Source organism: Hemitrygon akajei, chromosome 19 (assembly GCF_048418815.1).
Source record: "Hemitrygon akajei chromosome 19, sHemAka1.3, whole genome shotgun sequence".
Lineage (NCBI taxonomy): Eukaryota > Metazoa > Chordata > Chondrichthyes > Myliobatiformes > Dasyatidae > Hemitrygon > Hemitrygon akajei.
This window is the reverse complement of record NC_133142.1, coordinates 74,928,288-74,941,910: the sequence shown is the minus strand read 5'-3', so window position 1 is coordinate 74,941,910 and position 13,623 is coordinate 74,928,288. Positions and strand designations below refer to the sequence as shown.

General features: G+C 37.3%; 1 protein-coding gene across 4 annotated transcripts in view; it reads right to left on the bottom strand.

Annotated features, from left to right (window-relative positions):
• Nucleotides 1-4,477: 4,477 nt before the first annotated feature.
• LOC140742079 (interferon-related developmental regulator 1-like) overlaps nt 4,478-13,623 on the bottom strand; it is a 39,547-nt gene continuing 30,401 nt past the window's right edge. For all 4 annotated transcript variants that reach the window (XM_073072900.1, XM_073072901.1, XM_073072899.1 and 1 more), the window contains 5 exons: nt 13,511-13,619; nt 12,256-12,390; nt 9,802-9,930; nt 8,183-8,278; nt 4,478-6,875 (listed from right to left, as the gene is read on the bottom strand). In XM_073072900.1, the coding sequence (XP_072929001.1) occupies nt 6,795-6,875; nt 8,183-8,278; nt 9,802-9,930; nt 12,256-12,390; nt 13,511-13,619 (550 nt within the window). In that variant the 3' untranslated portion in view covers nt 4,478-6,794. The remainder of the gene's footprint in view (nt 6,876-8,182; nt 8,279-9,801; nt 9,931-12,255; nt 12,391-13,510; nt 13,620-13,623) is intronic.

The following is a 13,623-nucleotide window of genomic DNA, read 5'->3' as shown; positions in this document are numbered from 1 at the left end:
TAACTGTTATTTATCGGGGCCAGGGGGAGAACAACATGGAAGAGGCCAATTAGCTTAGCATAAACTGGTCGAAAAATGATGAAATTCATTATGAAGAAAGTGATGTTTTAATAAACATAACAATGAGGCAGAGTTTATATTTTTTATCAAAGAAAATGTATGCTGAATAATGAGTGTTCTTTGAGAATGTAAGTAGAAAAGTATGAACACAATGGTGTTTAATTAATTTGATCCTCAAAAGGTATTTAAGAAAATAATAGATTAAAAGTTCCACAGGACTTCTTGGGTTAACAATAATATATTGCATGAGCAAAGACTGAGAACTAAAACAGAATAAAAAGTTCTGTTAAACATCATTTACCTAGATTCTGTAAAAGAACCCAATGGATTGGAAAAGTTAAGAAAGTAACAATATTGCCTGAGGAGGAAATGGTATAGGGATAAAGCATATTGTATCCAAACTTTCTGATGATACAAAGATTAGCAATGTAAGTTGTATGGAAAGCACAGTATGTAATTTGATATAAACAGCTTAAAACAGGTCAGATGTGGCATTATGAAGCAAAATGTGAGGTAGCCACCTTGGCCAAAAGCCAGTAGAGTATTATTTACCTACTCTGACTCCGCTAAATATAGTGTTAAAGTCTGTGTGCCTTTGTAAAAGAAACAAAGTTAATATGTATGTACAGCAAATAATTTAAAATATAAGTGTCCTTTATTGCAAGGAGGATGAAGTGCAAAACATTTGAAGCCTTGCTGTAACTCCTTACAAATTTGATGATTTCAAACCAGGAAAACTCTAATAGTAATTTTTTCACCTCTCTTAATAAAGGCTTTGGAGTCACTGTAACAAAGGTTCACAACATTGAGGTGAAGTAAATGTTCTGAGGAAAAACTGGATCAAAAATGGAATGTGGGAAACTCTCTGGAAATTAGAAAAATATGATTTCCTTCCAATCTTCAAGATTTTGAAGGGATTTGGCAAAGCTAAATGCTTTGAGGATGTTTCTCCCCAGTGGGACAAGTCTAGAATAAGAATTGTTTCAGGAAAAGATATATCTCCAAATGGAGATAGGTAACTTTTCTCAGCAATCTGTGAAATTTTGGAATATGCTATTCTGGAAAGCTGTGGAGGTCAAGCAATTGAATACAATAAACCTTGAGATATGAATTATATTACTGAGGATTCATGTGTTAAGGAGGTTGGACAGCAGAGAACATTTGAAACAAAAGACCAGTCTGTCCATAACATTGGATTATGCAGTAGACTTGAAGGGCTTGTTCCTGCATATAGCATCAACAGGTAAATTAGGGAATTATATTTTATTCACATTTCAATGGAATTGGCTTAACTGTAGAAATGCAGGGTGCACTTTGTGTATAAAGGCCATCCACAGCTTATGAAGGCCCAACTTCTGTACAGCATGTTCATATGAAGGAGCGCTTGGAATTCATTTAATGACTACAACTCAGGTACACATCACCTGCTGTGTTGCAACTCTGTGGCCACATTTCCCACTTGTAAACTGATTGGGTTCATAGGAATAGAATTCTGCCCTAACCATGGGAGGATATGCTGATTAAGCCTAGCATTCTGTCATAATTTGTTAATATTGTGGTTTCCCTCTATTCCTTTTCCAGTATCTGGGCAGCACTGGAAGAAAAACATTTCTTGGCCAACCTTAATTGACAACAACTTCACAAGGCCAAAAATAGTGTGTGACCTGTGGGTGGTGATGTTTTCCCTGCATCTGCAGCCCTTCTTTTGAGTAACTGCCACACATTTTCTAATGGATACATACTGTGGCCACTAAACACCACTGATGAGAGAGATTTAATAGGTGGCAGGTGTGGTGTCTATCAAGGGAACTGTTTTGACCCTGATGGTGTCAAGTTTCCTGGGAGTTGTATTCAGAAGAGAAGATTGTGAACAAAGGTTTAGTTTGTCAGGGGGTAACTCGCCCTGGGATACTCTACCTCTGAACTATCTTGTAGTCCGAGTATTCGTATCTTGGTCTAGGTCAATGGTGTTCCCACAATGTTGACTGGGGCAGGGTTAAATTGCTTTGAGACAAGAATGACGCTTAATGGCATGTGGTTAAATTCTCTCTGGCCCATGTGTGGATGCTATTACGTTTGTGCGGTATGCAAGTGAGGACTTAATTTTTTTTTTGAAGTATCAGCAAATGGAATTAAAAATTGATTATTCTTGAATTTCACCATCATATATGCCTGAGCAAAAATCAAAATCATGGAGCACCAAACACAAAATGCTGGAGGAACTCAGCAGGCCAGGCAGTACCTATGGAAAAGAGTAATTATTTGAGCTATCACCCTTCTCGCAGACTGGAAATGAAGGGGAGAAGTCAGAAAAAGGTGGGGGAGGGGAAGATGTTGTACAAGGTGGCAGGCAACAGGTGAAACCATGAGAGGGTGAAGTAAAGAGCTGGGAAGTTAGAGAAAGGGCTGGAGGAGGGGGGAATCTAACAGTACAGGATAGAAGACCATGGAAGAAAGGGAGGTAATGGGCAGGTAAGGATATAAGGTGAGAGGGAAACAGGAATGGGGAATGGTGGAGGGGGAGGGGCAATTATCAGATTTGAGAAACCCATGTCCATGCTGTTAGATTGGAAGCTACCTGCACAGAATATAAGGTGTTGGTCCTTCAACCTGAATGTGGCTTCATCACAACAGTAGAGAAGGCCATGGACTGACATGTTGGAATGGGAATGGTAAGTGGAATTGAAATGGGTGGCTACAGGGAATTCCCGCTTTATCTGGTGGGTGGAGTGTAAGGGCTTAGCCAAGAGTTTCACCAATATACAGGAGGCCACACCAGGAACACTGAATACAGTAGATGACCGCAACAGACACACAGGTGAGGTGTCACCTTGCCTGGAAGGGGCCCTGAATGGGAATGGAGGAGTAAGTATAGGGATAATTGTGGCACTTGTTCCACTTACAAGGATAAGTACCAGGAGGGAGATCAGTGAGGAGAGATGAGTGGACAAGGGAGTAGCATAGAGAGATCCCTATGGAAGGTGTAGGGGGTGGGATCCTGTTGGATATTGCAGAAGGTAGTTAATTATGTGCTGTATGCAGAGGCTAGTGGGGTGGTAGGCAAGGACAGAAGGAACCCTTATCCCTGGTATCATGGTAGATGGATGGGGTGAGTGCAGATGTGCATGAAATGGAAGAGATGCAGAAGGCAGTGTTGATGGTGGAGGAAGGGAAGCCACTTTTTTTGAAGAACATTTGATTAGTTCTGGAGTGAAAAGCTTCATCCTGAGAGCAGATGTGGTGGAGATAGAGGATCTGAAAGAAGGGAATGACACTTTTACAAGTGACAGAATGGGAAAAGGTATAGTCCAGATAGCTGTAAGTCAGTGGGTTTATAAAAGATTTCTGTGGACTGTCTCCAAAAAAGGGAGGGAGGTGTCGGAAATGGACCAGGTAAATTCGAGGGCAGGGTGGAAGTCAGAGACAAAATTGATGAAGTCGACAAGCTCAGCATGGGTGCAGGAAGCAGCACAAATGCAGTCATCAATATTGCAAAGGAAGAGTTTCGGAGCTATAGCAGTTTAGGCTTGGAACACGGACTCTTTCACATAGGCGACAAAAAGACAGGCATAGCTGGGACACATGCGAATACCCATAGCTACACAGAATCATCATAGCACATTTGGCCCATCTACGCCAGAGAAATCTGAGTTGGAAAGGTAGAGCCTGAGAAATTAAAAGCTGGGTTAGTGATAACGACCAACTAATAAAACCAAAAGAACTTAAGTGTATGTGTAGAAGGACACCAAGAATTTGCTCAATGTTACCTATTGCATTAAGTCATTCATAAAATCTTCTAAAAAGGCAATAGAACTACCGTAACATTCAGGCACTTCCTGCTTGAGGCAGTTAGCTTCTGAATTGCAATAAAATGTTGTTTTACCTTAGTCTAAAAACTTGAAAGTCTGGCTTTTTGAAAATGCTTTGAGTCATGTGTAATGTTTAAAGCTGTACTTTTTCCATCATAAATTGGTTTACTTAAGCACATTTCATTTCTTGACAGAAAATATTGTATACAATTTGCTCAAACATTGGTAAACTCTGTTTTTTACAGGTTGTTCTATTTAAGGACAGGTTTTGAATCATGTGATATTAATTAGAAAAGTATTTTGGTAGAAATGGCAATTAAAATATTTTACTGGAGCATATTTGCTCCTCGTGTTTTCATTGAACAAAAAATTAGTAACCGTATGTGTTTTTTGAGATGTTATGTTTCTTTGGCAAACAATTCACCATTTAAAGAGTTACATGAAGGCACAGCAACAAGATGAAAATGAGCACAAATATACAGGAGTTAAAATACATCACTCCTACCCAAGGAATCTGTTCCCAAAGTATTCAAAATCCTGCTCCCCAAATTTACCTTCCACACTTTCAAACCCCCTCCCTAAAATCCCACCAACAATACAAAAATATGTAGAATTAATTTCATAATGTTTTTAATAAGCTCTTTCAGATACAGCACACGTTATGCAAAGGCACATATACAGAATTCGTTCCTCATTTTAGTAAAATAATTTGATAGCCAGAAACAGTTTGCATAAACACACCTGTAAATAATCTGGGCTGAAGGCAAATCCATCAAAATGGCTGAATACCAGGTGCTTGGATCTCTAGGAATCCTAAATGCCATTCATCTTAAATTAATCCCCTGGGGAAGGGGAGTGAGGCAGAAATGTTTGTAAATCGTGTTTCCAATCTGACAGGTGGTTGTTGGCTATTCAGGTATGGGATTCACTTGCACTGCAGACAAGCTAAACCGCCAACAAATACAATGGAACTATAACAGGCTTAAAGCTGCCATCTCTGCATTACTCATCAATTTGCTTCAACCAATGCTGAGTTTTATTCTTCACTTTAATTGGATTTTATAAGATCAGTAAATGCCACTACCAGGAAGTATTAATTATGTTAGACCAGTATGAGTTGCAGTGGATTTTTGTTCCAAGAGGTATATTTTCAGTCTACTGATTGGAGACATAAGAAAGACTGGATGCAAAACTGAAAGCACTAAAGTCAAAACATAAATCCGCTAAGATAATGTAAGATTTTTGTATTTTGGACAGAGATAACACAAGAAGAAAATTCTGGAGAATTAGAGATTCTACAGATGTTGGAAAACCAGAGTAACACACACACACACAAAATGCTGAGGGAACCCAGCAAGTCAGGTAATATCTATGAAAAAGAATAAACAGTTGACCCTTCATCAGAACTGAAGTGTACTTTTCCATAGATGCTAACTGACCTGCTTAACTCCTCCAGCATTTTCTGAGTGTTATTTAAGATTAATAAGTTTGTAGATACAGCACCCAGATTTTTAAAAAAAGCACAACTCCTGGGAAATATGCAAATACCAGTAGCAATATTATTTGTATAATTCTTAAAAATAACACATCACTAAGCTGGTAGACTAATTGTATGTTTGGATGGAATCACTCAGAAGCCCAGTTCAAATTGGAGGACACCTGGTTCAACTGTTCTCCAGTGAATCTGTACTCTCTCTGATGTTACACTGCCCAAAAGAAGAATATTCAATTACACCTTGTACAGATACACCAACTGGTCAGAAGAAGAGAACCATTTTCGGTCGGCACTCTGGTCTTGGAGCAATATTGGTAAGGTGTGCAAATCCTACCCAGTCAGAAGCTGGGACAGAAACCCTCGCAATGAGGTAACATAAGCAACAAGCTTTATAAACACAAAACTCAAGATAAATATTATAAAGCACCAATTGTTTCATTCATTTGGCTAGAATTAATGAAAAACATTTTCTGTTATACTAATTCTTTGATACAAATTGAATGAACAGTATTTAAATTTCAAGTCTATTGTAAATCTATTTGCCCTGAATAAATACTTTTAAGATTGATATTCCAGACTCAGAAAGGAAATACAATACTGCTTATACACAAATGAAGCAAAAATCTAAAATTTATGCAATAAAGGCAGAAGCGTGGATTTTTAAGTAAACCATACTAAACGTAAACAGTCTCCATATGGTGCACGATTTAAATTATGGACAAAGATCTTGGAAATCACAAGACAAAAAAGTTGACTACGTCCATGAGAATTCAAAAGTTTAAACTTTTAAAATGAGTTAAAATTTTAAAATGAATTTTAAAATTTTTTAAAATGAGTTTAAACTTACAGGTGTAACCAGAAAAAATGTCAACTCCAAAATCAACATCTCAGTTATCATGTTTGGTCACCAAATGAACCGTATATTACCTTCTGCAAATTCAACTCCTGTCTCAGTTGATCTCACTATTCCTGTATTTAAAAAGCAGATACCTGCTGATACAAAGTGTAGGTAGAAAACAATAGAAAAGTCTACCTACTTTAATTTTTAGGATTTTCTTTTTTTTTGCAAAATTAAATAAATTTGAAATATTTAATCAATTTCCCCATTAGTATACTTTCAACAAAATGATTAACTTTACAAATTCATTTTGCAAGGCAAGGGATCAAGTGGAGAAAAGATAATTTACTGTATGGTTTGATTTGATAGAAACATTATTTTAGAGGCAATCCTACAGAGAATCTGTTAAATTTCTACACAATTTAAAATGCTAATTCAGTTAAATAAAAAGTCAACACAGCAACGATTTGTGTGTACATGCAGTGTTAAAAGGCTCCATGATTGCTTACACAATACTGAAAACCCTGTTAAATGTAATTCATATTCACAGTGAGCAGCAACAGAGGTCTAACATGATGGTTGCTTTGGTTTCTCAAAGTACATCAGCTCTTTTATCGCGGACTTTGTTTCTTGCCTTTGTCCTTGCCTTGAATACAGCAGAGTTGTAGTGATGCTGTTTCAAAAATAGGAAAAGCAAAACAGTTTTTTTTTTACTTCTAACAATAATTAAATAATTACAAAATATCTGGTAACCATGTCCTTATAAAAAGTTTTAAAATTTTAAATAGATTTTAAATACAGTACAACAGGAAGAGAAAGATAGTAGCTTACATCCTGCTTATACTTCAATAGAATCAGAATATTTAATATCACTGATATAAATCATGAAATTTATTGTTTTGCAGCAGCATACAGTACAACACATTTACTATAAATATGTGTGTGTGTATATATATATATATAAATAAATGCAAAAGGAGAACAGAAATAGTGAGGTGGTGTTCATGGGTTGGTTCATGTATGTTCAGAAATCTGATGGTGGAGAGAAAGAAGTTGCCCCTAAAACATATAACAAATGCCCTTGAAAATCAGTGCGCCTTCCAAAGATTAGTTTCATGCAACAATGGCAAATATTCCTCAGCTGGCATGTACCTCTTCATGACCACCCCAATGTATTGGGTGATTCTAAATGGGAAAAGCCCCTCCAGATTTGGATATCTGAAATAACAACTGAAAACTGTAGAAACACTCTGTAATGTTGACTGTTCATTACTGCTGAGCAGTCCCAGTCTTCATTATTTCAATGTACATGATCAACTAGCCTAAATTGGAATGATAGTCTTTTATTACATGGAAGGAGTATGCCCAAGCCCTGTCACACTATTATGTTTCTGCTAGTCAGTAAGTCAGTAGGAGTCAAAGGGAAGGTAGACAATTTACTGATTGGTTCATAAACAATAAGCTTCAATACTGAAATGACCAACTTCATTACAAAAGGCTTCAGAATATACTAAGATGAAAAAAAACACTAAACAACTATTCAACAATGGACCATATCTTAATTATAATCCAGTTTATTGTAAGCAACTTTGCAACAAATTAAGACTGAGATATCACATTCCTGAACAATGCTTTTATAGGAACAACTCCATAAGGTAAAAAAGGAAGAAGAGTGAAAAAGCAACCCAAGAATTTACAAATAGAACTGCTAATCAATTAGAATGTCTTGAATTTTACTTCAAAGTTCAAGTCTCCCATTATCATTTGTTATACAAAAATTCTGCAAAGTAAAACTCTACATCACACCTGTCCCTTAGTAGCCAAGGAGCAAAATGTGATGCATTCACATATATTCCCAATGGATTAAGGAGAAAGGGAAAGTGGAAAAATACTACAAAACTTCCATAACATTTTAAATAATCTACTTAAATATGTAGCATATTTCATATCAATATTTACTTGCACTTTAGAAACACATACCTTTTCAAACCTTGAAATTTTATTGGCTTTGATAGCAGCAGTATCCAATACGAGAGGAGGACCCAGTTCAAAGATATCTCGCAGCAATTCATTGTGCTGCAGAAACAGCATCAGTTATTAAAAAGTTGTAAAGTGTCATCACCAGAATTATTTTAACGATCTCTAGTTTAAATTGGTAATTTTATCTTTGCCCATGGAGTGTACGTCGTAAAAAATGGGCTGGAATTTGGCAGTTTTGGAAAAGTTTTTAAAAAAGCACTGCACTTTGCTGATGATAATGCTCATCTTTACTTGACCCACTTGCCTGCATTAATTCCTCTTTGTCCATTCATCTCTACTTATCCCACTTGCCTGCATTAATTCCACATCCCTCCAAGTCTTGTCCATTCATCTTTACTTATCCCACTTGCCTGCATTAATTCCACATCCCTCTACGTCTTGTCCAATCATCTTGTCCCACTTGCCTGCATTAATTCCACATCCCTCTAAGTCTTGTCCAATCATCTTGTCCCACTTGCCTGCATTAATTCCACATCCCTCTAAGTCTTGTCCAATCATCTTGTCCCACTTGCCTGCATTAATTCCACATCCCTCCAAGTCTTGTCCATTCAACTACCTGTACAATCCTCACATGCTCCTCATTCCAGATACCAATTAATCTTTAATTATATCTTTAAGCCCCCCCCCCCCCCCACACCGGAACTCTGTGTGCCCATTAGTTTAAATCTATCTACTAGGGGAAACAGAACCCATACCTATCCGATCTATGCCCATCATGAGTGTATATACCTCTGTAAGGTTACCCCTCAGCTTCCTACACTCCAGGGAAAAGAGATTCAGCCTATCCAGCCTCTCTTTGTAACTCAAGCCCTCCAGACCTGATCACATCTTTGTGAATCTTCTCTGCATCATGACATTATTTCTAATAGTGTTGTAACCAGAATGTACATATTCCAGGTATGGTCTCACCTACCTCCTGAACAGCTGTAACATGTAACACCCAGGAATTGTAACGTCGTAACTCTCCCTCTAACTTTACTAAATAGTTTACACTTGAAAAGCATAATCTTCTTTGTAAACATCTGGCATGTTCACGACCTCCTACAGCCCTACAAAAGGACCGACCAAATGATAAATTGATGGGACTAGAGATGTGGTCCTAATAGATAAGGAAGGACATGGTCTCTAGCAAGTTAGACTCCTTTAGCCAGCACTGCAGAAAAACAAACCCATGTCTAGCAAGAGCTTTAATAATGTCGGCAAGAATACAGAAAAGAAAAAGTAGAATGTTGCCCTTTATAATTCCTTGCTGGAAGCTGCACATCCTTTAAAAGGTTGGTGATGGAGAGTTGTTTCCATTAGACACAGGAGAAGAATTACACCATGCAGCCTATCAAGTCTGCACTGCCATTCGACCATATCCGATTATTTTCCCTCTCAACCCCATTCTCCTGCCTTTTCCCCATAGCCTTTGATGCCCTTATTAATCAAGAGCCTATCAAACCCTCTTTAAATATACTCAATGACTTGGTCTCCATAGCTGTCTGTGGCAATGAATTTCACAGAATCAACCAAATGAGCTTTACTAAATTATTTGGAATTGTGCTTGTTGCTTTTACCTGCAGGTGGTGTCTGATACCAGACCCAAGAACATCTTTGAAGGCATCATAAGCTCTTCTTCTGGCCCAGCTGTCGATGTAAAGGCACTCAACCCCAAACTTAACTGTTTCCTCTGGACAGTCTTCATCCTACACAGTTATGGAAATCATTGATTTCATAATGAAGATCACATTTTAAAATAAAACTATTTTAAGATGCAGGCACTGCAAGGCCAGCTGTTATTATTTACACTTATCTGCCTTTCAACTAACAGGGAACAGTTAAGAGTCAACCATATGGTGTCACACATCAGCCAGACTGGGCAAGATTATCAAATTTCTTCCCCAGAGGGACATTATATTGTTACAGCAATCCTGTAATTTTCAGTCATTAACATTATTATTGCCAAGTGTTTTTTTAAAATTTGGGACTACCATATAGCCTACATTATAATAAGGGACTACTTTATGTTGTAGTAACATGTCATTGCATGTGCTATTAGGAGCGCATGGATCTGTATATATGTGTGTTAAAGTTCAGACTCTACCAGTAAAGAACCATGGAAACTTAACTCCTGTCTCCAATGTTGTTATTAATAATATAGTTGTGTAAACAGGCCACATACACAACACCAGATTATCAAATTCAATTAGGATTTGAACACGTATCTTTGCATTGTTGACTTCGGGCTTTCAATTACTGGTTTGGTACTTAACTGCTGTACCATCACTATATTGGCTACCGGGCAATTCAAAAATGGGTATCATGTGGCAAGGGTTACACCAAACGTTTTTCACAATCAATGCGTCACAAGCAAAGTGTTTGATTCAAGTCAAGACGAGGACAGCTCTACAAATCTAAATGACCAAAATCGAAGACCAAGCAGGCCAATGGCACTGTATCCACCAGTAAACAATGGCTAAAGAGCATTTCATCTAAAAACTACTTGCACTCCCAAAACTCCACCTCTTCCATCAAAAGGGCAACACGCACATCAGAAATTTAACACCTGCATATTCTTCTCCAGGATCCAGACCTGAAATATATTGTAATGCCTTCATTCTTATTGTGTCTGAATCCTGAAACTCCTGACCAACAGCAGTATAGAAGAACATTCATAAAATGGACCATGGTAATTGAAGTATATGGTTAACCATCATTTTGGAAGAATCATTAATAGGTAACAAATACTGCCCTTGCCAGTGATGACCACAACCCCAAAAATACATGAAAAATTTAGCCTGAGCCATCTACAAAAAGAAATCCCAGTCTATCCAACCTTTTTCACTGTTAAAACTCTTCTAATTTTGGCAACATGTTTGTAAATCTCTAATGTACCCACAAACCACATCCTTCCTTCAATAGGGTAACCACAATTTTACATAGTGAATATACTCCCAATTATTTACTAGCATGTAACAATGATTATGATCCTTGCAGCGTTCAAACAGCCAAACTGTGCACTATTTGCTACATAAACAAAATTATTTGATCAAACTGAGATACTGATCGTGTGGATAGTCAGAAAGGTATTGATTGTGTGGATAGGCAGAGCCTTTTTCCTAGGGCTGAAATGGTTGCCACAAGAGGACACAGGTTTAAGGTGCTGGGGAGTAAGTACAGAGGAGATGTCAGGGGTAAGTTGTTGTTTTTTTTTAATGCAGAGTGGTGAGTGTGTGGAATGGGCTGCCAGCAACAGTGGTGGAGGCGGATGCGATAGGGTCTTTTAAAAGACTTTTACATAGGTACGTGGAGCTTAGTGAAATAGAGGGCTATAGGTAAGCCTAGTAATTTCTAAGGTAGGGACAAGTTCGGCACAACTTTGTGGGCTGAAGGGCCTGTATTATGCTGTAGGTTCTCTGTGTTTCTAAACTTTAGTTTTACAATAACTTCCTGCCACTGATTTTCAAGTTTAATAGAGCAATAATGCCATTCAGGGGACTTTTTTTTTTAAAGTTCTGAATGAAATATTTGCAGATCGAAATATTCCGCTTTTGCTTTAAGCAGCTTGGGTTTTTTTTGCCCAATCAGTCACTTACCAACTCAATAACATGGAAGATAACAGGATTCAAGAGAGAAACATACTATGCTTAAATATGCATTTTAGTGTTAAGATAGTATGTTGAAAGATTTGGATTTGTATAATACGATTCGCTTTCTTAAACTGTACTTCTGATGCAGTTACAGCTGCAATATGGGAAATATGAAATCAACTAAATGCAGAGTTCTGTAATTCCTGCATCATCTATTTCAATGATTTCTAAAATAGTATCAGATACATTTTTTCAATAGTGATTTAGGAAAAAGATGGAAACTTAGTTTAAGATTTGAAAGAGGGCAACTCTGACAGTGTGTCAATCTATAATTGCATATTGGCCTGTATTTAAATACATCAGTGTCTGCAGGGAGCTACTACATCCATTTGTACTGACTACAACATTTCTTGCTTACAATGGCATCTCCAATAAAACTACCTCAATGGAATGCAAGACATCTCGGAAAATGGAGCGCTGCTTTCGCCGATCGTTTTTGGCCCTGTATTTATTACTGTCGGTTGCCAATGCTTTCAGCTTTTCACAGAGCTGGCCAGTGTCTTCATATAAATAGTCCTTTAAAAAACACAGGAAAATAGGATCAGATAACAGAACTAATATAAAGCTGAAAGCTAATCACTAGTTCAAAGCATCAAAGGACAAGTTTCATATATGCAAATCATTCAGTTTGAAGGAATACTGGCATTTTACTGTGCAATACAATTTAGCACCATCAGGATTCATAAGCAACTCAAATTTTTTTCAAGTTTAATCCAACTTATTTATCCAAACTAGAGTGAGCAGTTCTTTACCACATAACTCAACCTGATATAACTAGGGTTATATTTTGAAATTAGTATATTTTTCTCTTTAGGCATCTGTAATTAAAGACTCTGATGACAGATGCAAAAGGACCATTAAATTTTCTACTCATCACCAGTTAATTTCTCAAGGCAACAAGATTAAATCATAAATACTAGTAAGTAATTTAAATTTTGTTCAAACCTGGAAATACTACTCAGACTTAAATACCTGTTGACCACAAATGCTCAATCATGATGTTAATGTTCTATTTTATTTATTTAGAGATACAGCACTGAATAGGCCCTTCTGCCTTTTGAGCCATGCAACAACCCCAATTTAGCCCTAACTTAATCACTGGGCAATCTACAATGATCAATTAACCTGTCCGGTACATCTCTGGAGTATGGGAGGGAACCAGAACATCCGGAGAAAACTCACACATTCAATGGGGAGGATGTAAAGACTCTTTTATAGAGGATGCTAGGAATGAACTCCAAACTCTGACGCTTAGAGCTTTAATAGTGTTATGCTAACTTCTACTTTACCATTCTGGTGTCATTATGAATATAACTACTTTAATAACTGCTTATCTAATGACTCATTGACAAAAGAGTCAGGTTGTATTCTTTAGCTTACAATTAAGGACAGGAATGAAACCAAAGAAAATGTAGCATATACAGAATTACCAACAAAAATCTTAGACACAAACACAGCACTTCCAATTCCCACAAGAAGCACATTTGGTATCTCTTGAGAAGGTGGGAAAAAAGTGCCAAACCCCTCAATATTTAATATATTTTCCCAAAAATAAATAGTAAACTATTGCTAAAGGGGAAAAAATATTGAATCTGAGTTTCTCCTCTCTCAGAAGGAACACTAAAAGGCCCCTTACTTGATCAGTCTTGCGCGCCAACTCAAACAGAAGTGCTATCGCTTCCCCAGCTGCTATTCGCAAACTCAAGTTGTCACTACACAGGAGGCCAGGTAATTTGGACATATGACTGA